The 23,347-nt window shown below is 49.0% G+C and overlaps 1 protein-coding gene across 2 annotated transcripts in view; it reads left to right on the plus strand.

The window, feature by feature from the left end:
• The window catches only part of DOK4 (docking protein 4), a 319,485-nt gene that overhangs the window by 100,457 nt on the left and 195,681 nt on the right, over positions 1 to 23,347 (plus strand). For both annotated transcript variants that reach the window (XR_014972334.1, XM_085639375.1), the window contains exons 2-3: positions 6,471 to 6,578; positions 9,529 to 9,643. Coding sequence is in view for 1 of the 2 variants with exons in the window: in XM_085639375.1 (XP_085495501.1) it covers positions 6,471 to 6,578; positions 9,529 to 9,643 (223 nt within the window). In the remaining variant the exon portion in view is untranslated. The remainder of the gene's footprint in view (positions 1 to 6,470; positions 6,579 to 9,528; positions 9,644 to 23,347) is intronic.

The following is a 23,347-nucleotide window of genomic DNA, read 5'->3' on the forward strand; positions in this document are numbered from 1 at the left end:
GTTCCTGTAGACTGTAAATAAAGACTGTTACTTACATCTGAGACATTTGGGACCTACGTCTTCTGGACCACATTGCAGAGTTGCTGTAGACTGTAAATAAAGACTGTTACTTACATCTGAGTGTCTAATGTCATTCTTACAATAAGATGCCTCAAAGAGGAAGTATTTTTACTGTTTTTAGTCAAGATGCAACCGACTTGGGTGACATAGTGTGCTACATTAAAATAACCCTTGTTAGTACAAAACAAAAGCATAAAAGAGCGAATGCTTGGGTAGTTTAGTACCGGGGGTCTGTATTTTGTAAGGAAAGTAGGATGTCTCCAGTAGTAAATGGAGAAGCATAGATACCACGAACAAGTGTAGTAGTTGTACAGCCTGACGAATACAATACCTGCTTTTGAAAGGGATATTTTTCTGTGTTAGTATCTCCAGGTTTTATAGCACAGATTTTTTTAAGACCTATGTCTTTAATTCACACTGTGAATGGGCACGTAGATGCATTGCCTTTTAGGTCTCGCCTAGCGTTGCAGTGCGCATGCGTTGCTCGCTTGGCGAGATATATTGTGGATGAGGACTTTCAGAAGGGGGCTTGAAGCCCCGCCCCTAATTTCCATTGGCTGGCGTCACCGTTTATGCTAAACGTTGGCCTGCCATTTGGATACCGCCTTTCGCCTTTTGGGACGGCCCCTCCAGACTGGATGGCTTGGTTTACGGCTGTCGTGACGATCTTTCTTATCTTTGGAGGCGTGCAATCACGGGTTATGTCACCGAAGGGCAGTTGTTGGTTTTTTTTGCTAACATGTCGCCCGCTTCACTTGCAGCTACGCTCTGCGAGCATCAAACACTCAAGCGGATCACTCCCTTCCCCATAAGCAGCTTACGCTGCTAACGTGATGGATCATGTTTCCACGCTAATAATCACAACCACCAGTCCGTCACCACTGTAACAGGCACATCCTCCATTAAGTACAAAGCGTTTGGATTGCATTTAATAAAAGTCCTTGTTTTCGTTTACGGCTTTTGAAACTTCTGTGATGTTACCCAGGTGCACGCTGCCGTGTTTGCTCTTGCAGGTCACTGGAGCCGTGCATGTATGTCCTGGTTTCTGACGGAGAGTGCGACGGAGAGGAGGAGGCAGAGTCGGGCTCTACCGAAGTCTTGCAAGCTCAGCTTTCAGCAACGGCGGCACACGGAGCTCGCTTCTCCCCGGCTCAAACTCCCCCTGTGACTTGTGCTTTCACTGCGTTTCATTCGGCATCGAATTGTAGTGGTGTTTCTAAATAAGCAGACATTCACTGAAGGCTCTGGCTTTCTAATGTTTTACATAAGCAACCGCGCGGCAACCGCGCAGTGACTCTAACCCACGCAGTATACAAGCGGCTTACAAATGTTAACGTTGTGGGGGGGCATCTGTGTGCCGATAATGCAATGAGCTGTAGCTGTTTGCTCTCCAATTCCCGCATATTTAAATTGCATATTCCGCACCAAAACAAGACGCAGCGCTGAGGCTACAGGCTCCTTTGTTACCTTGACAGGCGGCCCAGCGTGGGGGTGGAGATGGAAAAAGAGGAGGGTCTATGGTAGACACAGGAGGGAATCCACCGGACACAGTGAAGTCAGGAGCTGGTCTGGGGTTTGAGAAACGAGGATCTGCTCACTTTATTTATGATTAAGTCAGCCCTTAATTTTTGCGGGTTCGACATAAACCGTACCGCATCCTTAATACGGCTTCCAGTGTTATGTATAATTCCCACCCCTCCCCCTCTCACAGAGGTGCAGTTCCCTTATTTGTGTACTCTCACACACAGTGCACCCCCTCCCCCTCGTCCCCCCAGTCTGTGGCCCCGCCCCTTGGAGCCGTATTTGAACAGTCCACTGTTGTCTCTCCACCAAAATCTGGGGCTATGTGGGGGAGCAGTGTTCCGCTTCCTAGCGCTGTGTAGCGGCTGGTGCCGAGGCACGCCCAGAGGTCATTGCACTCTTCGAGGGAAACAGCAGCCAAGCGTGCCTCGCTGTCGCACTGTTTACCTTAGGCAAATGGTGTCTGTTGCTCTTCGGATCTAGTAACTCTCACGACGGGGGTGAACAGTGCTCTAGTGGCAGCACTGGGCAACGTAACAGCGACGGGAGGTCTGGCGCCGGGGTGTATCCTGTAGGAACAGACGGCAGTGCCACTATCCCTGCTATGTTTACCAAGTGTTGTGTGTCTGTCCTGCTCTTGTGTGTGCACATTGTGTGGGTTGGTGACTCTGTGCTGCTATTCTGTGTGCACCTAGTGTGTGTGTGTGTGTCTGTGCTGCTGCTGTTCTGTGTGCACCAAGTGTGTGTGTGTTTGTGCTGCTGTTCTGTGTGCACCTAGTGTGGGTTGATGTATCTGTGCTGCTATTCTGTGTGCACCTAGTGTGAGTTGGTGTCTGTGCTGCTATTCTGGGTGTACCTAGTGTGGGTTTGTATGTCTGTGCTGTTACTTGTCCTGGGTGTAACTAGTGTGTGTATTTATGTGTGTGTGCTGCTTGTTTTTAGCGCCAAACTTGCCGATAGAGTGGTGGTCGAGTTCGAATTCCAGAAGCCTCTTCCTCATTCAGGAGGGGAGAGAAAGACCGGGCTGCTTTCCCTGCTCTATGGTGCCTTGATCCTTTTTGCCTGCGCCATCATTATCCTCGGTTGCTATGAGCACCCACCCCTAGGGTCATGTCCAAACAAGCTTTGCAATTCTCACAAACATCTAATACCGGACACAGGAATCTGTTTCTGACGTCACCTTCTTGCGCATTTCATAGTATTTAAAACCCAGAGGCCTCTTGCTCAATTTCAGAGCAAAACAGGAAAAAGACACCCTGGCAGTGACAAACTGTGGCAGCCGCAATCGTGATGCAGTTCTGCAACATGTCACGACAGCAGAAACCTGTGGGTGGAGGAGCATAACATCTTGGGACACAGGGTGAAGAAGTCGTTGATGCTAAGACAGGGTGAAAACGTTTCCTGGAACTGTAAACACAAGCATTTGCAATGCAATAGGTCTCGCATTTACGCGAGTTTGAGCTATTGGCATTGTAAATGACAATGCTTTTTATTTATGTTTTACAAACAAAAACATAAATAAAAGGCATTGTCACTTACAATGCCAATAGCTCAAACTCGTGTAATTGCGAGACCTATTGCATTGCAAATGCTTGTTCTAGGATATGATTGGTGCTTTGACTATTGTCTACAAAATGTCTACAAGGTCTCCCTGTGACTTCAAGGATTGATATGGCGGTATTTTAATGTGTGATTTATGAACTCTGTTATTTTTGCCGAAATAAAAATAAAACATTCATTGATTGAGGAATAGTTCAGTAGTTCACTATTTGGGAGAAGCGGGCCACTCTATGAAATGGGCGAAAAGAAAACTCACCAACATTATAAGGGTCTGGTTTCACTTGGGATTTTAAGGAACCCCAGGTATTAGAAAGCCATGTTTGTAGGATTAATCGGGAAGTTTTGGGGAAAATCTGTGTGGAAGTTAAGGTGACACCAGCCTGGTTCCCATCATCCACTCCAAAAATGATCAAATCCCCGGGTGTAGCTATCAAAGATGCAGCAGGTGCAGTGACACCGTGGCCCAGAGTCCTGAAAGGCCAATTGAACCCTCATTATTGCTGTATTTTAGTATGCAAGAATTTAGTCCGGGAGGAGGAAAGAGCATTGTCCATGCCTGCACTAGGGGCCAAGGTACCACTGATCACACTACCGCTACAATCGCCCCTTCTCTCACAAAAGTCAGCAGAAGCCGTGCAGACCGTTGTGCTGGACATGGAAGAGGGCGCCAAATGCGCATGGCTACTTTGGACATTTTCAAGATCCATTTGAACTGCTGTTTGCAGCTGCCAACAACGTGCTGGAGCCAAGCGGATTCAGTTAAGAAACACACAGAGCAGGCATTTTAAGTAGTGCCTGAAGCTGGAAGCTGAGTGTTCATTGGTATTACAATCCTGAATGGCGTCGTCAACATTTACATTCTGTATAATAATAACAGGGTCACAGGAACAGTGTTGCAATGCAGAAGCAAAGTGAAGGTTGGGCTTGTGCGATGCAGCAAGGAAAAGGCAATTAAGTGTTCTGTGTTGCAATTAGAAGCTAATTGCAGGCCCATTTAGGGCCATTATCATCTAGCTATTAGGGAATTTTATCACAAACAGATACAAAACAACCATCCGCATTTAGCCTACAGTGTTCGAATTAATAATATTCACTAACGATGGTTTTTGTCTCGCTGAAAGCACAATAATGCCATTTTATTTATAGTGTGCTCTTTTTGAATAAACATATATTGTGTTGTATTTAGTAAAAAAACAAAACCTATATCTATGCACGCGTTGTATTGTAAAGTAGACCTCTTCTAGTCTCAACATGTTTTAAAGCCCTTCCCCGGTAGCTTTGAGCCAGGTTTATTCTACTTTACAGCAGTGTCATTTTCTTGAAACAGCTGTGTGAGCCGTACATTACGTATTTATTATGCAAGTATCTCACCGGGGGGCAGCTTAAGATGTCAGATCTTCTAAAGAGATGAGAAATATTTTGATCCTTGTAAATTGGGAGGATCCTCTTGAGATGACTATTGCTCTGATAACATTGCAAAGTAAACATGAAATACCCTCTACGGAGATAAACCTCAACCTCTGGAAAGAGGATTGGTAGCCCGCGCACATTGGGACCCCTCCTCAACCAGTATTAACTGCTCGCGACCCGGGTACACTGTTCGCCTCGTGGTTGACCTTCAAATGCCTCATCAACAAGGTCACACCCACTTGATTGTACTTGCTGGAGGTCCAAAGGAACATTGTCCCCATTCACGGTCATCCATGCAATCATTTCTTATGATCTTGACTATTTTTAACTCTCCCTCTCAGAGTCTTCCTATGTAATCTTCTGACTTCCGGCAGTACAGGCTTACAGCCGCTCACCGACTCAGTAGGTGCACTCACATCTCTCATTTTGTTACACTTCAATGGCTTTCCATGGCTAAGTCCTCTCTTTTTAAGATCGCCGGCCTTTCTCACAGAGCAATCAAACATCCAAGTTCGATCTGCATCCTGCCTGCAAAGCTTCCCCAAATAACAGTCCATGCGAGATCTTCACCTTGTCTGCGCAGGGTCCTGTCAATACTTTGGGTGGTGGTGCCTTCCTATTTCTAATGGCCAAGGCCGGGAGTTGAATTGAAAGCCCACTCTTTTCTCTCTGAAACATAACGCATGTTTTTTCTTCACTTTTCTTCCATGTCGCTCCAGGGCCTCTCCACCTTTCTGTGTTCATCTTTACACCCATCAATCCTTTCACTCTTCCTTCCTCTATTGTTTCTCATCTGCCTTTCGTCCATGCTTCCCTTCATTCACCCTCTTGATGCTTTCACTCTGCCATTTATACTTTAACAGTTCCACCTATTGTTCTTTTCGCCTTTCATCCACTCTTCCACCATTGCATTTATCTGTCCTTACACCCTTGCATCCATTCTTTCTCCCTCCCTTTTTTCACCCTTTCATCCTCCTTTTTCTATCTTTTCTTCCTTCCATGTTTCCTTCCTCCTCCTATTCGTTTACTCCTTCCATCAACCAATCCTATATAGGTAGCCTTACTTTTTCTTTCATACCTTTAGCACTCATACCTCCTCTTCTTTTTGCCCCCCCCATCTCTCTGTTTCTCTATTTTCTACTCCTTCTGTTTCAGTCATGGTGCATTCCATCTCACTGCCTGAACACCTCGGCCATGGGATTCCTTAACACTGTAGATTTTTTGCAACCTGGCAGACAAAAGAAGCCGATACACAGCTCGTCACGCTTACAGTGGGTCCATTTCACCAGCCCATCGGGCCTGTGGACTGATCCACGATGTGGTTGGCAATGTCTGAAACCAATGAATGACGGTTCCTGAGCCAAAAGGCCATTAGCTGAAGGAGGCTCAACCAAAGCCCCTTGAAGTATGTATACAATATAATATGTTTGCCATTACTTGCCAAACCTGGAAACAGAGTGGCCAGAAGGTATCCTGCAAAACATAAAAGGTGGTCCGTCATCAGACAGGAGATGTGCAGCCAAACCTTTCCAGCTTGCTTTGAGTTACAGTGTACAGAAATGATCAATCTGTGTTACCTTAAAGCCGGCATGTTCAAAGTATGACAACAGTGGTCAGCAGGGGTGTCTCTCCTCTGTTCATAGTAATTGCAATCTTAGTGTGGCTTGAGGAGTCCATGTTTCACAAGGAGGGTGGGTACGGTTTGTGCTCTTGTTTATCTCAGGGTGTGCGGTGTATCTGGGATCCAGGTGAATTAGTTCCTGATGAAGTGAGTCTCTATGCAGGCGGTACAGTGTGTGCTCTGGTGGTCGTTTCTTGGTGACCATGAGACTGGGTCCTTGCCATGATTCTCCTGTTGAGCAGTGGGCAATCCAGGAGACTTGGGCATTTGCCGTAATATTGCATCTCTTCTGTTGCAGATTTATCGACGGTGTTGGTTGGTCTTTAGGAAGTCTTCAAGTAAAGGTCCCCGCCGGCTGGAGAAGTATCCCGATGAGAAGTCAGTGCTCTTGCGGGGATGTCCTAAGGTTCGAAGAGTTACCACAGCAGATTGGGCTGCACCATCCCCTAAACCTCATCACATAGAATTTACCCACAGGAAACTCCATCTCCTACATGTAGAGCCCCTGTGACCATCTACTCCTGCCGGCGCTCCCGCGGCCAGCTCCTACATCATCTGACTGCATACACTCTGGAAGCAACCCTTAGACATCCCATCCTGCATCACCCCTCATCTCTCCCACCTTCATCAACTACAGCACCACACATCTAGCTCTTACATCATCTAGTACAGCTCCTTCACATCCAGAGCTCCCAACAGCATCCTCTCCTGTTTTCCCACGCAGATTCAACGCCTCCTACATCACCTCCTACAGCATCTCCACGCCCACTCAGTGCTCTTACCTCATCTCCTACAGCTTCCCCAGCACCTTTCTATAATCTCCTACAACTCCCCCCACGCACTCAACAATCATAGATCGTCATCTAGAGCTTCCCAGCACCTGGTACTCATGCACCACCTCCTTCAGTCTCCCTACACCCAGCACACCTACTGATCACCTTATTGCAGTTCTGTAAAATTATTAGCTACAGACCCTACTTCAAGCACTCAGACAGCATTCCCTACAGTTACCCTGCATCCAGCATCCTACGGATCACTTGCAAGCATATTTTACACCGTCCTCTCCTTCACCATTCCCTAATGCTCTCACGTACACTTCTTCTTTACATCTTGTAATACTTCCACATATTCACCATTCCCTACTGCTTCCACATGTCCACCACTGCTCCTCCAATCTCTGCTGTTATTTCGTCTCCATTGCTCCTGCACCATTCCCTAAAGCTGCCTGATATCCATTGTTCCTTACTGCTCTCTCCCATTTGCTGTTACTAAAGTCCCTACCGCACCCTCATATCCACTGCTCCTTCGCCATTCCCTGCTGCTCCCTCATATCCACCACTTCCTTATAGCCACTATTCTGACAGCATTCCCTACTGCTCCCTACATCCACTGCTCCTTCGCCATTCCCTGTTGCTCCCTCATATCCTCCACTCCTACGCCATTCCCTTCTGATCCTTCGTACCCACCGCTCCTACTCCTTTCCATACTTCTCCCTCAAGTCCACTCCACCCTGATCTTTCCCTTTGCATCACTCCTTCATCAGTCCCTACCACTCCATCATATCCAACACGCCGTCACTATTTCTCACTGCTTCCTCATATCTGTCAATCCTTCACTGTTTCCCACTGTTCTCAAACATCCAGTGCTCCTACAACATTCCCTATAACTCCATGATATCCATTGCTCCTTCATTGTACCCTGCCCCTTCACATCCAACACTCTTACTCCTTCCCTCCTGCGTCCACATATCCATATCCAGGGTTTCTTAAACATTCCACTTCAGTTCCCCCTACTCGTTGTCTGTTCCCGACTGCTCCCTCACATCCACCTTACCCTACAGCTCCCTTATATCAACCGCCCCTATATTATTTCCAAAGCAAAACCAAAGGGGATGATGGACGTAGTGTTGAACATTGCAAGCACTTACCCCTAGTCAATTGATCTGGGTTTAATCCATCATCATTCTATAGCTCACTCTGCCACCCCAGTTCAGGCATGGCCATATGCAAATCAGTCTGACCCTGTGCCTCATGGGAGCAGTCCAGCCCGAACTGCCAAGCCATGTCTTCCCTGGACCGGAAACAAGCATCCTGGGACCGGTTTCTGGCTAATCAGCCGTCATCAGCCAGGCTAGCTTGAATCTAGTGGCAAAGTGAGCAAGGGACCCACGTCTGGGCATACCCTGCCAACTTAGGGCGAACAAAGCAAAACCAAAGGGGATGATGGATGGAGTGTTGAACATTGCAAGCACTCACCCCCAGTCAAATGATCTGGGTTTAATCCATCCTCATTCTTTAGCTCACTCCGCCACCCCAGTTCAGACATGGCCATATCCAAATCAGGTCCTAGGATGCTTGTTTCCGGTCCAGGGAGGACCTGGCTTGGCAGTTCGGACTGGACTGTTCCCATGAGGCACAGGGTCAAGACTGATTTGCATATGGCCAGGTCTAAACTGGGGTGGCATGATGAGCAAAAGAATGATGGATTTAACCCAGATCTCTTGACTGGGGATGGATGTTTTGATTTGTTCTGCGTTCCGTCCATCAATTGTGTGTTTTTTGCTTTCTCGTCCTAAGTGCGCCAGGTATGCCTAGACGTGGTTCCTGGGCTCACTGTGACACTGGAATCAAGCTATCCTGGCTGAAGAGGGGTGAAACACCGAAACCAGTCCTAGGATGCTTGTTTCCGGTCCAGGGAGGCCCTGGCTTGGCAGTTCCGGCTGGACTGTTCCCATGAGGCACAGGGTCAAGACTGATTTGCATATGGCCAGGTCCAAACTGGGGTGGCATGGTGAGCAAAAGAATGATGGATTTAACCCAGATCTCTTGGCTGGGGGTGAATGTTTTGATTTTGTTCTGTGTTCCGTCCATCAATTGTGTGTTTTTTGCCTATTTTATTTCCAACTTCTCCCTCGTATGCACCACTCCTGCACTGTTCTCCACTGCACTCTCGGATCAAGCCTTCCTTCTATATTGTCTAATTCGGTCTCATATCCTCTGCTCCTACACATTTCCCTACAACTCCCTCACACTCACCACTCCACCCATTCAATGCAGCTCCTTTTTCAACAAGTCTTGCATAGTTTCTTACAGCGCCTTCACATGCAACACTCCTACGTATCACCCACAGGCTGCATTTGTATACCATTTCATACAGCTCCCACACAGCTATGGTTTCATTACCTGCCCCCCTTGCGAAGCCCAAAAGAACCTCTGCCCTATATGCCCTTCTTAGGAACAAGGCTTTTCTAGGAGTCCACTTCACATTCAAGCTTTGGCACTTCTGGGGCTGACATTGAGTTATTTGTGTGGGTGGGGGATGTCGTGAGAGAATGTATAATGAAGTATTTTTTTCAGATCACAGAAATCAACAACGTGAAGAGCATTGCTCGGCTACCGAAAGAGACTAAGCGGCAAGCCGTGGCCATCGTGTTCACAGACGACACAGCCAGGACCTTCATGTGTGACTCAGGTAATTTGGCAAGTACATGCACATCTTTTTTTATTTGTGATCTAGAATCAGCCTGGCCATACAAGACACTGCAATGTGATACAGTAATGTGCAGACTCGTTTCTACCCTTCAATTCTTAACGACCACGAGCGATAGTAAGTGGCAACTTTTATAGTAAACTGTGAGTTATCAGCTTGGCAAGTTCCTAAAGCTTGGTTTATAGTACCCTTAACCTGGACGAGTAAAGGACACTATTACCTTAGCCCAGTTCCAGTATGCAAGTCAGAGTTCACCAAACTAGAAGCAGCACTTTATCCTAACAGCCTGGCAGAAGAAGCGTCTTGTACGTGGTCTTCTTCAGATGACCACGAAAGTCGGTAAAGTTTAGGCTTTATAGTCGACTCCCTGGTCGTCTCTGAGAATCTGCATAATTATGCCCCTCTTTTTCCTGGTTTCCTTTTATGGCAGTTTCTTTTCACTGACACGAGGGCAGTAGAGTAAAGGCAACATGTAAATAGAAACAGATTCTAAGGACACTTATGTTTGTAACAAAACACATACTACTTGAAGGTTTCATCTGGCCATGCCTGCATGGTTAAATGACTGCTCCTAAAATGTCAGCAGGCTAGGGCCCTGCCCTGGTTGCCCAAGCTCCTGTTAAACTTCGACCCTATCACTCTGTTCCAGACCTTGATCACACAGTGTGTCATACCCAGAGGTAGAGACATCGTCTGGATCGGACTCCTTCGTCGTCGGTGTGAGAAGTTGGCCTGGTATATGATGTTCACTAGTTAAAGTGACCACCTTGTACCATGCCAAGCAACCCTTATGGTGTGGTTGTAAGTCAACCTTTTCGGACTAGCTGCCCTAGTGGTAGCGTAGGCTAAGCAGTCTTTGAGGCTAAACTCGTTAAAGCGTGTTAAGCAGGCTGTTTTACCACATGTAACCCCCCTTTATACCAATGAAAGGACACCACACAGATATATATTCAAAATATATATGTATTTATTACTCAAAGTATCCCCTAGACTCTTTATGAGCACAGGAGCACAAACCGTTAAGCAAGAAAGTATTGCAATATACAGAAGTTGCACTTTATATGGATAGGCCCTGGTGGCCGCTCAAACCATATACTAAAATAGTGGTATAAGTACCACGAACAGGAAAGGGAAAAGGCCTAGGGCCTCTAGAATCGCTGGGCCTACAAGGAGCTAACTTCAGTTAGTGACCAGGAGGTCCACGGGTCGCGTGTTTAGTGAGGAAAGTTACACGCGGGCTCCCATAGGTTTTCAATGGGTGCGTAAAAGTTAAAAAGTTACTGCTAGAAGGGTCTTCTGGATGGACTACGAACTTAAGACTTAAAACACAGACACTAGAGATGTTTCTCTACACTTGGGCACCGGAGTGCCAGCGTTACCTCACCCACAGGAAGCGGGTGCATAGGTCTCGAAGTGCGTCGGGTTTCGTCTATCTGTTCAATGGAGCCTGATGACAAAGATGCCGCAGGCAGTCGGTCCAGAAGAGATGCGGTGGATCCAAGAGTGGATCGGAGTTGTAGAAGACCTGTAAGCATAGGGGCAGTCACTAGCCAGTGACCAGCGTGGCACCAGGTAGGTACCAGGCGATGTCGGGTACAAACAGGTGATGAGGTGTAGCTTGTCTCTGCAGCCACGTGGTCCCTGAAGGTCGACGACATCCAGGAGTCGGTTCACGAGCTGTCCCACGCAGGCTCTCGCTGTCGGAGGTGTCGGCGACTCGAAGGAAGCAAACAAGCCTTGGCAAAAGCAGGAGTCGCAGGTATTGAAGAAAGCTGATTACTCTGACCAGCAAGGTCAGAGGGGCTGCTCTTTTGGAGGGAAGCAGGGGCCAGTTTGAGCCAACCAGACCAGCGTCGTAGTTTTCAAGTTAAGTCGCCAAAATGGCCACTAGCCGACGGGCCAGGGACCGGGCAGGCGCGTCGAGTTGCAAAGTGCAGAGGGGCCCCACGCAGATCGTGGAGATGCTGGAGGGCTCACCTTTGGTGCAGATGCTGCTCGGATGTTGGGCTTCTCAGGACCCAAAGCACAACTTGGAGGGAGCCTCTGTTGTCGCGCTTGCAGCTTGTCGAGTGTCTTTTCAAGATGGCTGGCTCCACGTGTCTCGGTGCCTCCACGGGTTCCTTCTTTGCAGGGACTGTGGATCGGGCGGTGAGAGGTCTGGAGGTCCAGGTCTTGTCGGTCTCTGGGCTCGGGCTCCGGTAGGAGGCGGCGGCAAAGCAGACGTCGAGTTGCTGGTTGGTGCTTGCGTTAGCAAGATGGTCACTCCCTGACCATAGGGGAGATTTCCTTCAGTCCTCTGTGCAGCAGAGCGTCGAAGTTCCCGTCGTCTTCTTTGTAGTAAGTTGATTCCAGGATTCCTGAAGTCTTAGGACACAGCTCCTACCTTTAAGCGGATTCTAGGGGCCGGACTACCTGCTAGGTCCCTCCCTAAGGGTGGGACCAGGAAGGGGGGTGGTTACACCCCCAATCCTTTGTCCAGCTCGCCCCAGGTCCGGGGCTGGTGTGCCCCAGGACCGGTTTGAACTGGCATATGCACCGAAAGCTCCTTGTGAGCCTCAGGCATGTCAGATTCCATTCAAGCCCTACCTGACCAATACACAATATCCTGTCTGGGGTGGTGCTCGCACCTCCCCTGGCAGGAAACCCTTTGTCCACGTCTCCCAAGCTGGAAGGACTCCCAGCAGCAGGAGGGCAGACTTGTGTCGGTGGTGGCAGCGTCCATTTTGTGGAGCTGAGGCTATGTCTGATTTTACCCGGGTTTCAGGTAATGTACATGTCGTGTCCCTCTAGAAGGGTGGAAAGCTAACCCCGTCGCCAGAACTGGCGAGGGGTTAGTATTCCAATTCGTATGACACCTTACTCGACATGTTTTGATATAGCCAAACCAAAGATAGCATTTAACCGCGAGGTTCATAATGCACTTAAGAGTATATGGTATGGCGATACCTGGAAACGGTAGAAGGAAGTTGTTCCGACCACTGCAGACAGGCTCAGCTCATGCCAGAGCACCATCTCACATGCAACCAAGCACTCTGCCTTCAGGATTGTTAAGGCCTGCCATAGGAGTGACTTATAGGTTACCATGTGTCCCATTTAAGGTTAGGTATAGATATACTACACCTAAGTAAGAGGTGGATACACCAACTTACCCCAGCTGAGTGATCAGCCAGTTGTGTCAAATTGTTAGGCCAGGCCAGGGGTGGCACAATACATGCTTCAGCCCTTGGTAGGCCTTAGATACACCAATGCCCTGGGTACCTAGTGTACCCTGGTAAAGGAGCTCACAGGGTGATCCAATTCCAATTGGTTATGCACCTAAAGTGCATAGTGTCAATTTAGTAGAGAGAACAGCAGGCTGGGGGTCTGATTAGCAGGCCCACAGCCTCAATATGTCAAAAACCAGTGAAGCAAAAAGCAAAAATTTGGGGTGACCATAGGATAGCAGACCCTACTCTCCTACACAACCCCCCCCCCCCCAAACGCAGGGACATTAAACTAGCCTTGACCAGTCTCGTCTTCATGTCCTAAGTGGAAGTACCTGGAGAGACCATCTGCATTCCCATGGTCAGTACCTGGCCGGTGCTCCACTGTAAAGTCCATCCCCTGTAGGGAAATGGACCACCTAAGCAGTTTGGGGTTTTCACCCTTCATCTGATTTAGCCACAAGAGGGGCTTATGGTCGGTCTGAATCTTGAAGTGAGTGCCAAACAAGTATGGCCTCAGCTTCTTCAGGGCCCACACCACAGCAAAGGCCTCCCTCTCAATAGCTGACCAATTCTTCTCTCTGGGGGTCAACCTTCTGCTAATAAAAGCAATGGGTTGGTCTTGACCATCTACATTAAGTTGTGACAGCACAGCTCCCACACCCAACTCAGAAGCATCTGTTTGGACAATAAACTCTTTGGAGTAGTCAGGACTTTTCAGGATAGGTGCAGAGCACATGGCCTTCTTCAGGTCATCAAATGCCTTTTGACAGCTTACTGTCCACTGAACCTTTTTGGGCATCTTCTTGGATGTCAGATCATTAAGAGGAGTCACAATGGACCCATAGTTCTTAACAAACTTCCTGTAGTACCCAGTCAAGCCCAAGAAAGCTCGAACTTGAGTCTGGGTGGTTGGAGGAGACCAGTCCTTGATGGATTGTATCTTACTCTCCAGTGGTTGAACTTGGCCTCCACCTACAAGGTGGCCCAAATACACAACCTTACTCTGCCCTATCTGGCACTTAGTAGCCCTCATAGTGAGGCCTGCCTTTTACAGAGCCTCAAGTACCTTCTTCATGTGGATCAGGTGATCCTCCCAGGTGGAGCTAAAGACAGCAATGTCATCAAGATATGCTGCACAAAAGTCATCCAACCCAGTAAGGACTTGATTCACCAACCTTTGGAAGGTGGCAGGTGCATTCTTCAGACCAAAGGGCATCACCAAAAATTGGTAGTGTCCTCCTGGGGTTGAAAATGCTGTTTTGGCCTTAGACTCCTCAGCTAACCTGATTTGCCAATAGCCAGCTGTCAAATCAAATGTGCTCAAAAACTTAGCAGAAGCCAGTTTATCTATGAGCTCATCTGCCCTTGGAATAGGATGTGTGTAGGAGAGTAGGGTCTGCTATCCTATGGTCACCCCAAATTTTTGCTTTTTGCTTCACTGGTTTTTGACATATTGAGGCTGTGGGCCTGCTAATCAGACCCCCAGCCTGCTGTTCTCTCTACTAAATTGACACTGTGCACCATAGGTGCATAACCAATTGGAACTAGATCACCCTGTGAGCCCCTTGTACCAGTGTACACTAGGTACCCAGGGCATTGGTGTATCTAAGGCCTACCAGGGGCTGAAGCATGTATTATGCCACCCCTGGCCTGGCTTAGCAATTTGACACAACTGGCTGATCACTCAGCTGGGGTAAGTTGGTGTAACCACCTCTTACTTAGGTGTAGTATACCTATACCTAACCTTAAAAGGGAAACATGTTAACCTATAAGTCACTCCTATGGCAGGCCTTAACAATCCTGAAGGCAGAGTGCTTGGTTCCATGTGAGATGGTGCTCTGGCATGAGCTGAGCCTGTCTGCAGTGGTCAGAACAACTTCCTTCTACTGTTTCCAGATATCGTCATACCATATACTCTTAAGTGCATTATGAACCTTGCGGTTAAATGCTATCTTTGGTTTGGCTTTATCAAAACATGTCGAGTAAGGTGTCATACGAATTGGAATACTAACCCCTCGCCAATTCTGGCGACGGGGTTAGCATTCCACCCTTCTAGAGGGACACGACATGTACAGTACCTGAAACCCGGGTAAAATCAGACATAGCCTCAGCTCCACAAAATGGATGCTGCCACCACAGACACAAGTCTGCCCTCCTGCTGCTGGGAGTCCTTCCAGCTTGGGAGACGTGGACAAATGGTTTCCTGCCAGGGGAGGTGCGAGCACCACCCCAGACAGGATTTTGCGTATTGGTCAGGTAGGGCTTGAAAGGAATCAGACATGCCTGAGGCTCACAAGGAGCCTCGGTGCATATGCCAGTTCAAACCGGTCCTGGGGCACACCAGCCCCGGACCTGGGGCGAGCTGGACAAAGGATTGGGAGTGTAACCACCCCCCTTCCTGGTCCCACCCTTAGGGAGGGACCTAGCAGGTAGTCCGGCCCCTAGAATCCACTTAAAGGTAGGAGCTGTGTCCTAAGACTTCAGACATCCTGAAATCAACTTAACTACAAGAAGAAGACGGGAACTTCGATGCTCTGCTGCACAGAGGACAGAAGGAAATCTCCCCTATGGTCAAGGAGTGACCATCTTGCTAACGCAAGCACCAACCAGCTACTCAATGTCTGCTTTGCCGCCGCCTCCTGCCGGAGCCCAAGCCCAGAGACCGACAAGACCTGGACCTCCAGACCTCTCACCGCCCGATCCACAGTCCCTGCAAAGAAGGAACTCGTGGAGGCACCGAGACACGTGGAGACAGCCATCTTGAAAAGACACTCGACAAGCTGCAAGCGCGACAACAGAGGCTCCCTCCAAGTTGTGCTTTGGGTCCTGAGAAGCCCAACCACCGAGCAGCATCTGCACCAAAGGTGAGCCCTCCAGCATCTCCACGATCTGCGTGGGGCCCCTCTGCACTTTGCAACTCGACGCGCCTGCCCGGACCCTGGCCCGTTGGCTAGTGACCATTTTGGCGATGAACTTTGAAAGCTACGACGCTGGTCTGATTGCTCCAGACTGGCCCCTGCTTCCCTCCAAAGGAGCAACCCCTCTGACCTTGCTGGTCAGAGTTACAAGCTTTCTTCACTTTCCACGACTTCTGCCTTTGCCAAGGCTCGTTTGCATCCTTTAAGTCTCCGACACCGCCGACAGCGAGAGCCTGCGTGGGACAGCTCGTGAACCGACTCCTGCACGTCGTCGACCTTCAGGGACCACGTGGCTGCGGAGACAAGCTACCCTTCCCCACCTGTTTGCACCCGACATCGCCTGGTACCTACCTGGTACCACGCTGGTCACTGACTAGTGACTGTGAACACTGTCCCCTCTGCTTACAGGTCTTCTACAACTCCGATCCACCCTTGGATCCACCACATCTCTTCTGGACCGGCCGCCTGCAGCATCTTTGTCTCTAGGCTCCATTGAACAGATAGACGAAACCCGACGCACTTCGAGACCTATGCACCCGCTTCCTGTGGGTGAGGTAAAGCTGGCACTCCGGTGCCCAAGTGTAGAGAAACATCTCTAGTGTCTGTGTTTAAAGTCTTAAGTTCGTAGCTCACCCAGAAGACCCTTTTTGCAGTAACTTTTGAACTTTTACGCACCCATTGAAAACCTATGGGAGCCCGCGTGTAACTTTCCTCACTGCACACGCGACCCGTGGACCTCCTGGTCACTAACTGAAGTTAGCTCCTTGTAGGCCCATCGATTCTAGAGGCCCTAGGCCTTTTCCCTTTCCTGTTCGTGGTACTTATACCACTATTTTAGTATATGGTTTGAGTGGCCACCAGGGCCCATCCATATAAAGTGCAACTTCTGTATATTGTAATACTTTCTTGTTTAACGATTTGTGCTCCTTTGCTCATAAAGAGTCTAGGGGATACTTTGAGTAATAAATACATATATTTTGAATATATATCTGTGTGGTGTCCTTTCATTGGTATAAAGGGGGGTTACATATGGTAAAACAGCTGGCTTAACACGCTTTAACGAGTTTAGCCTCAAAGACTGCTTAGCCTACGCTACCACTAGGGCAGCTAGTCCGAAAAGGTTGACTTACAACCACACCATAAGGGTTGCTTGGCATGGTACAAGGTGGTCACTTTAACTAGTGAACATCATATACCAGGCCAACTTCTCACAATGTGCATCTGTCCTAGTGACAGCATTGAGTCCTCTGTAATCCACACAGAACCTCATCTCTCTCTTCCCATCTTTGGTGTGAGGTTTGGGGACCAGAACCACTGGGCTAGCCCAGGGGCTCTCTGAGGGTTCAATGACACCCAGTTCCAACATTTTGTGTACCTCAGCCTTTATACAGTCCCTGACATGGTCAGGTTGTCTGTAAAGTTTGTTCTTTACAGGAAGACTGTCACCAGTGTCCACCACATGGGTACACCAGTCAGTTTGACTAGGTATCAGTGAGAACATATGCTGAAATGATTGTAGAACTTGTCTACATTCAATCTGCTGATGCTCAGTGAGGTTGCCTCCAAGGGTCACTCCTTCAACTGAACCATCTTCAGGGTTCTGAGACAACAGGTCTGGGAGAGGGTCACTCTCTTCCTCCTGTCCCTCATCTGTAGCCATGAGCAAGCCCATGTCTGCCCTGTCAACATATGCTTTTAACCTGTTAACATAGAGTACCCTGTGGGGACTCCTGGGAGTGCCTAGGTCCACCAAGTAGGTAACCTCTCCCTTCTTTTCCAGGATTGTATGGGGTCCAGACCATTTGTCTTGGAGTGCTGCTGGGGCCACTGGCTCCAACACCCATACCTTCTGTCCTGGATGAAACTCAACCAAGACAGCCTTTTGGTCATGCCAAGCTTTCTGTAAGGCCTGGCTTGCCTCAAGGTTTTAGGATGCCTTCTCCATATACTCAGCCATCCTGGAGCGGAGACCAAGTACATAGTCCACTATGTCTTGCTTAGGCTTTTTGAGAGGTAACTCCCATCCTTCCCTCACTAGACATAGGGGGCCTCTTACAGGGTGCCCAAACAACAATTCAAAGGGGCTGTAGTCAACTCCTTTTTGTGGGACCTCTCTGTAAGCAAACAGAAGGCAGGGTAGAAGGATGTCCCATCTTCGCCTGAGCTTTTCAGGTAATCCTTTGATCATACACTTTAGGGTCTTGTTGAATCTCTCAACAAGCCCATTGCATTGTGGGTGATAAGGAGTGGTGAACTTGTAGTTGACACCACATTCCTTCCACATAGCTGTCAAGTATCCTGACATGAAGTTGGTACCTCTGTCAGAAACCACCTCCTTAGGAAACCCCACTCTGGAGAATACTCCCAGCAGGGCCCTGGCCACAACAGGAGCTGTAGTGGTCCTAAGGGGAATTGCCTCTGGATACCTGGTGGCATGATCCACTTCCACCAGTATAAATCTGTGCCCAGATGCAGTGGGAGGATCCATGGGACCCACTATATCTATTCCCACTCTTTCAAAGGGAACCCCTACCACAGGTAGTGGTATTAGGGGGGCCTTTGTTGTGCCACCTGATTTGCCACTGGCTTGGCATGTCACACAGGAGCGACAAAACTCCTTGGTATCTTCATTCATGTGAGGCCAGTGAAAGTGAGGGACAAGCCTGTCCCAAGTCTTGTTCTGGCCTAAGTGTCCTGCTAGAGGAATATCATGGGCCAAGGTAAGAAGGAAGCCCCTAAATTGCAGAGGTATAACCAACCTCCTGGTAGCACCAGGTTTTGGGTCTCTAGCCTCTGAATAAAGGAGCCCATCATCCCAATACACTTTATGGGTACCTTGAGCATTCCCAGCAGCCTCAGCAGCAGCCAGCTGTCTGAGGGGTTCAAGAGCGGGACAGGATAACTGAGCCTGCCCCAAGTCAGCCCTGGAAGGTCCCCCTGTCCCCAGAAACTCAACCTGGTCAGGTTCAAGCTCTTCAGGGACAGTTCCTTCAGGGTTCTCTAGATCATCCTCCTGGGAAGACTGATCCTCACTTGGAGGCAGGGGGGAAGGCGCAGCCTTAACCCTCCTGTTCTTCTTCTTGGTAGGTGCTTGGTCCATTGTTCCAGGATCCAAGACCTGTGGTTCAGTAAGGCACTTTTTGGCCTGTGACCTGGTCACAGCAAGAACATGTGGTGATATACCTAACATCTCTGCATGTGTCCTGTACTCCACTTCTGACCATAGAGAACTCTCTAGGTCATTGCCCAACAAACATTCTACTGGGAGGTCTGCACTAACCACAACCCTTTTGAGGCCAGTTACCCCTCCCCATGAGAAGTTAACAATAGCCACACTATGAGAAGTAGTGGCATTGCTGGCATTGGTCACCAGGTAATTCTCACCTGGTATGTACTGTCCAGGGTCCACAAAGCCTGGTGTCACCATAGTGACACTGGAGCACATGTGTCCCTGTAGGCTTGAGCTACTTTTGCATTTATTAAAGGAGTCTGTCTGTACTTGCCCAGGTTACTGGGGCTCACAGTCAGGGACAAATCCATGTCCCCATCACAGATCAAGACTGCCTGTGTAAGGGTTCTGTCTAAGTCAGAATCTCCTTCAGTTCCCATAGTGATTCCCACTACACCCTTTGTCTGGGGACCAACACTGCTAACAGTAGTACTGGGAGCAGGTGCCTTAGGGGCAACAGTGTTGGGGGCTCCACCCTTCTTACAATCACTAGTCCAGTGAGTTGTATTCTTGCAAGATTTGCACCAGGGTTTCTTTGGACCTTCTTTCTTCTTCCCTTTAGGTTGTTGGGACCCACCCTCGTTAGTACTAGTTTGGGGCCCTGTTGCAGACTTCTGGTCTTTGGATTTCTGATCTCCACCCTTTTGGTCTGTTTTCTTCTGATCACCCCCTTGGCCCTGGTTCTGGTTCTTTTGCTTAACCCTGGTTCTGACCCATTTGTCTGCCTTCTTTCCCAATTCTTGGGGAGAGGTCAGATCTGAGTCAACCAAGTGTTGATGCAGTTGCTGGTTTTGACAGTTATTTAAAATCTGTTCTCTCATCATCAAATTGTACAATCCTGTATAATCAGATACCTTACTTTCCAGCAACCAACCCTCCAAAGCCTTAGTGGCACATTCAATGTATTCAGACCAGTCCTGAGTCTGTGTCTTCTGGGTATCTCTGAACATTAACCTGTACTGTTCAGTGGTTAAGCCTAACCCATCAACCAGGACACTCTTCAGGGCTCTGTAGTTTCTGACATCCTCCTCCCTAACAGTGAGGAGTCTATCTCTGCCTCTACCTTCAAAGGAGAGCCATAAGATTGCTGCCCACTGGTCTTCAGGAACCTGCTGTACTTTGCAGGCTCTCTCAAGAGCAGTCATCCACTTGTGGATATCATCCCCACTTGTGTAGGGGGGCACAACCTTGGACAGGTTCCTATTGTCAAAGACCCTATCTTTGTCCTTAGGGACAATGCTGCCACCAGTGGGTATAGACCCACTCTCTCTAGGTTGCCTAGCCTTGTTCAGTTTCTCTTCCATCAGGGCTACTTCTAGCTCCTGTCTCCTGATCCTCAGCTGAGCTTCCTTCATTCTGGCCTCATGCTGCCTCCTCTGAGGGCTGGTCATCCTTCTTCTGGAGTGACCTTGAGAGCCTCTAGAGGCATGAGAAGCATTAGAGTCACCTGAGTGATTCCTCTGTCTCCCAGACCCCTGGTTAAGTCCACTAGAGAGATTCAATGGGGGGAACCCATTGTCAGTCCCAAGTAGTCTTAAGTTAGCTGAGCCAGGTATAGCACCTGGTACTGGGCTATCTCTCCCATCAGAACTACTGCTACTGTCAGACTCACCCCCTTTGTCATCCCTGTCCCTATGCTGATTCTCATCATCTGTAGTCAGATTCTCAACTAAGGGGTGACTGGTAGAAAGGGGTACTTCAGTAGCATCTTCAGAAGGAAGGCCTCCTGTTCCTGTCCCTGAGGGGTCTAACTGGGAGGCTTTCTTGAGAGCTCTCTGATCTTCATCAGCTTGTAAGATTTCTCTGAGTTCAGCAGAGGTAGGGTTCCTGGGCTGTTTAAGGCCCCTGATATTTGCCAACTGCCTGAGCTCATTTTGGTTTAGGGTAGCAAAGATGGTTGGTGCCCTCTGGGGGTCACTCTCGACAGAGATGGGTACATTGGACCCCTCTGCCCCAGCCATTGCTCTTAAGTGTGGGTGGATGTGTTGCAACTACCTACACTTGGGTTTTCCTACTAAACCTATCTAGTAGTTGTAGTCAGGGTGTGCTACTCCCTTTGCTGTACAACAACTAAGTTCAGTAGAACTTAAGTATATAACTATTCTTGTTTTATATGTACCTACAGGTACCTATGTGATCTTTCAATTGGTAACAAAGAGATTACAATGGTAAAACACAGCAAGCTCAAATCCAACCGCTGCTCACCAATGTGAGAAGTTGGCCTGGTATATGATGTTCACTAGTTAAAGTGACCACCTTGTACCATGCCAAGCAACCCTTATGGTGTGGTTGTAAGTCAACCTTTTCGGACTAGCTGCCCTAGTGGTAGCGTAGACTAAGCAGTCTTTGAGGCTAAACTCGTTAAAGCGTGTTAAGCAGGCTGTTTTACCACATGTAACCCCCCTTTATACCAATGAAAGGACACCACACAGATATATATTCAAAATATATATGTATTTATTACTCAAAGTATCCCCTAGGCTCTTTATGAGCACAGGAGCACAAATCGTTAAACAAGAAAGTATTACAATATACAGAAGTTGCACTTGATATGGATAGGCCCTGGTGGCCGCTCAAACCATATACCAAAATAGTGGTATAAGTACCACGAACAGGAAAGGGAAAAGGCCTAGGGCCTCTAGAATCGCTGGTCCTACAAGGAGCTAACTTCAGTTAGTGACCAGGAGGTCCACGGGTCGCGTGTGCAGTGAGGAAAGTTACACGCGGGCTCCCATAGGTTTTCAATGGGTGTGTAAAAGTTCAAAAGTTACTGCTAGAAGGGTCTTCTGGATGGACTACGAACTTAAGACTTAAAACACAGACACTAGAGATGTTTCTCTACACTTGGGCACCGGAGTGCCAGCTTTACCTCACCCACAGGAAGCGGGTGCATAGGTCTCGAAGTGCGTCGGGTTTCGTCTATCTGTTCAATGGAGCCTGATGACAAAGATGCTGCAGGCGGTCGGTCCAGAAGAGATGCGGTGGATCCAAGAGTGGATCGGAGTTGTAGAAGACCTGTAAGCAGAGGGGACAGTGTTCAGTCACTAGCCAGTGACCAGCGTGGCACCAGGTAGGTACCAGGCGATGTCTGGTGCAAACAGGTGATGAGGTGTAGCTTGTCTCTGCAGCCACGTGGCCCCTGAAGGTCGACGACGTCCAGGAGTCGGTTCACGAGCTGTCCCACGCAGGCTCTCGCTGTCGGCGGTGTCGGCGACTCGAATGAAGCAAACAAGCCTTGGCAAAAGCAGGAGTCGCAGGAATTGAAGAAAGCTGATTACTCTGACCAGCAAGGTCAGAGGGGCTGCTCCTTTGGAGGGAAGCAGGGGCCAGTCTGGGGCAACCAGACCAGCATCGTAGTTTTCAAGTTAAGTCGCCAAAATGGCCACTAGCCGACTGGCCAGGGACCGGGCAGGCGCGTCGAGTTGCAAAGTGCAGAGGGGCCCCACGCAGATCGTGGAGATGCTGGAGGGCTCACCTTTGGTGCAGATGCTGCTCGGATGTTGGGCTTCTCAGGACCCAAAGCACAACTTGGAGGGAGCCTCTGTTGTTGCGCTTGCAGCTTGTCGAGTGTCTTTTCAAGATGGCTGGCTCCACGTGTCTCGGTGCCTCCATGGGTTCCTTCTTTGCAGGGACTGAGAGGTCTGGAGGTCCAGGTCTTGTCGGTCTCTGGGCTCGGGCTCCGGCAGGAGGCGGCGGCAAAGCAGACGTCGAGTTGCTGGTTGGTGCTTGCGTTAGCAAGATGGTCACTCCCTGACCATAGGGGAGATTTCCTTCAGTCCTCTGTGCAGCAGAGCGTCGAAGTTCCCGTCTTCTTCTTTGTAGTAAGTTGATTCCAGGATGCCTGAAGTCTTAGGACACAGCTCCTACCTTTAAGCGGATTCTAGGGGCCGGACTACCTGCTAGGTCCCTCCCTAAGGGGGGCACCAGGAAGGGGGGTGGTTACACCCCCAATCCTTTGTCCAGCTCGCCCCAGGTCCGGGGCTGGTGTGCCCCAGGACCGGTTTGAACTGGCATATGCACCGAGGCTCCTTGTGAGCCTCAGGCATGTCTGATTCCATTCAAGCCCTACCTGACCAATACACAATATCCTGTCTGGGGTGGTGCTCGCACCTCCCCTGGCAGGAAACCCTTTGTCCACGTCTCCCAAGCTGGAAGGACTCCCAGCAGCAGGAGGGCAGACTTGTGTCGGTGGTGGCAGCGTCCATTTTGTGGAGCTGAGGCTATGTCTGATTTTACCCGGGTTTCAGGTACTGTACATGTCGTGTCCCTCTAGAAGGGTGGAATGCTAACCCCGTCGCCAGAACTGGCGAGGGGTTAGTATTCCAATTCGTAT

This window comes from Triturus cristatus, chromosome 12 (genome assembly GCF_964204655.1).
Source record: "Triturus cristatus chromosome 12, aTriCri1.1, whole genome shotgun sequence".
Taxonomy (NCBI): Eukaryota; Metazoa; Chordata; class Amphibia; order Caudata; family Salamandridae; genus Triturus; species Triturus cristatus.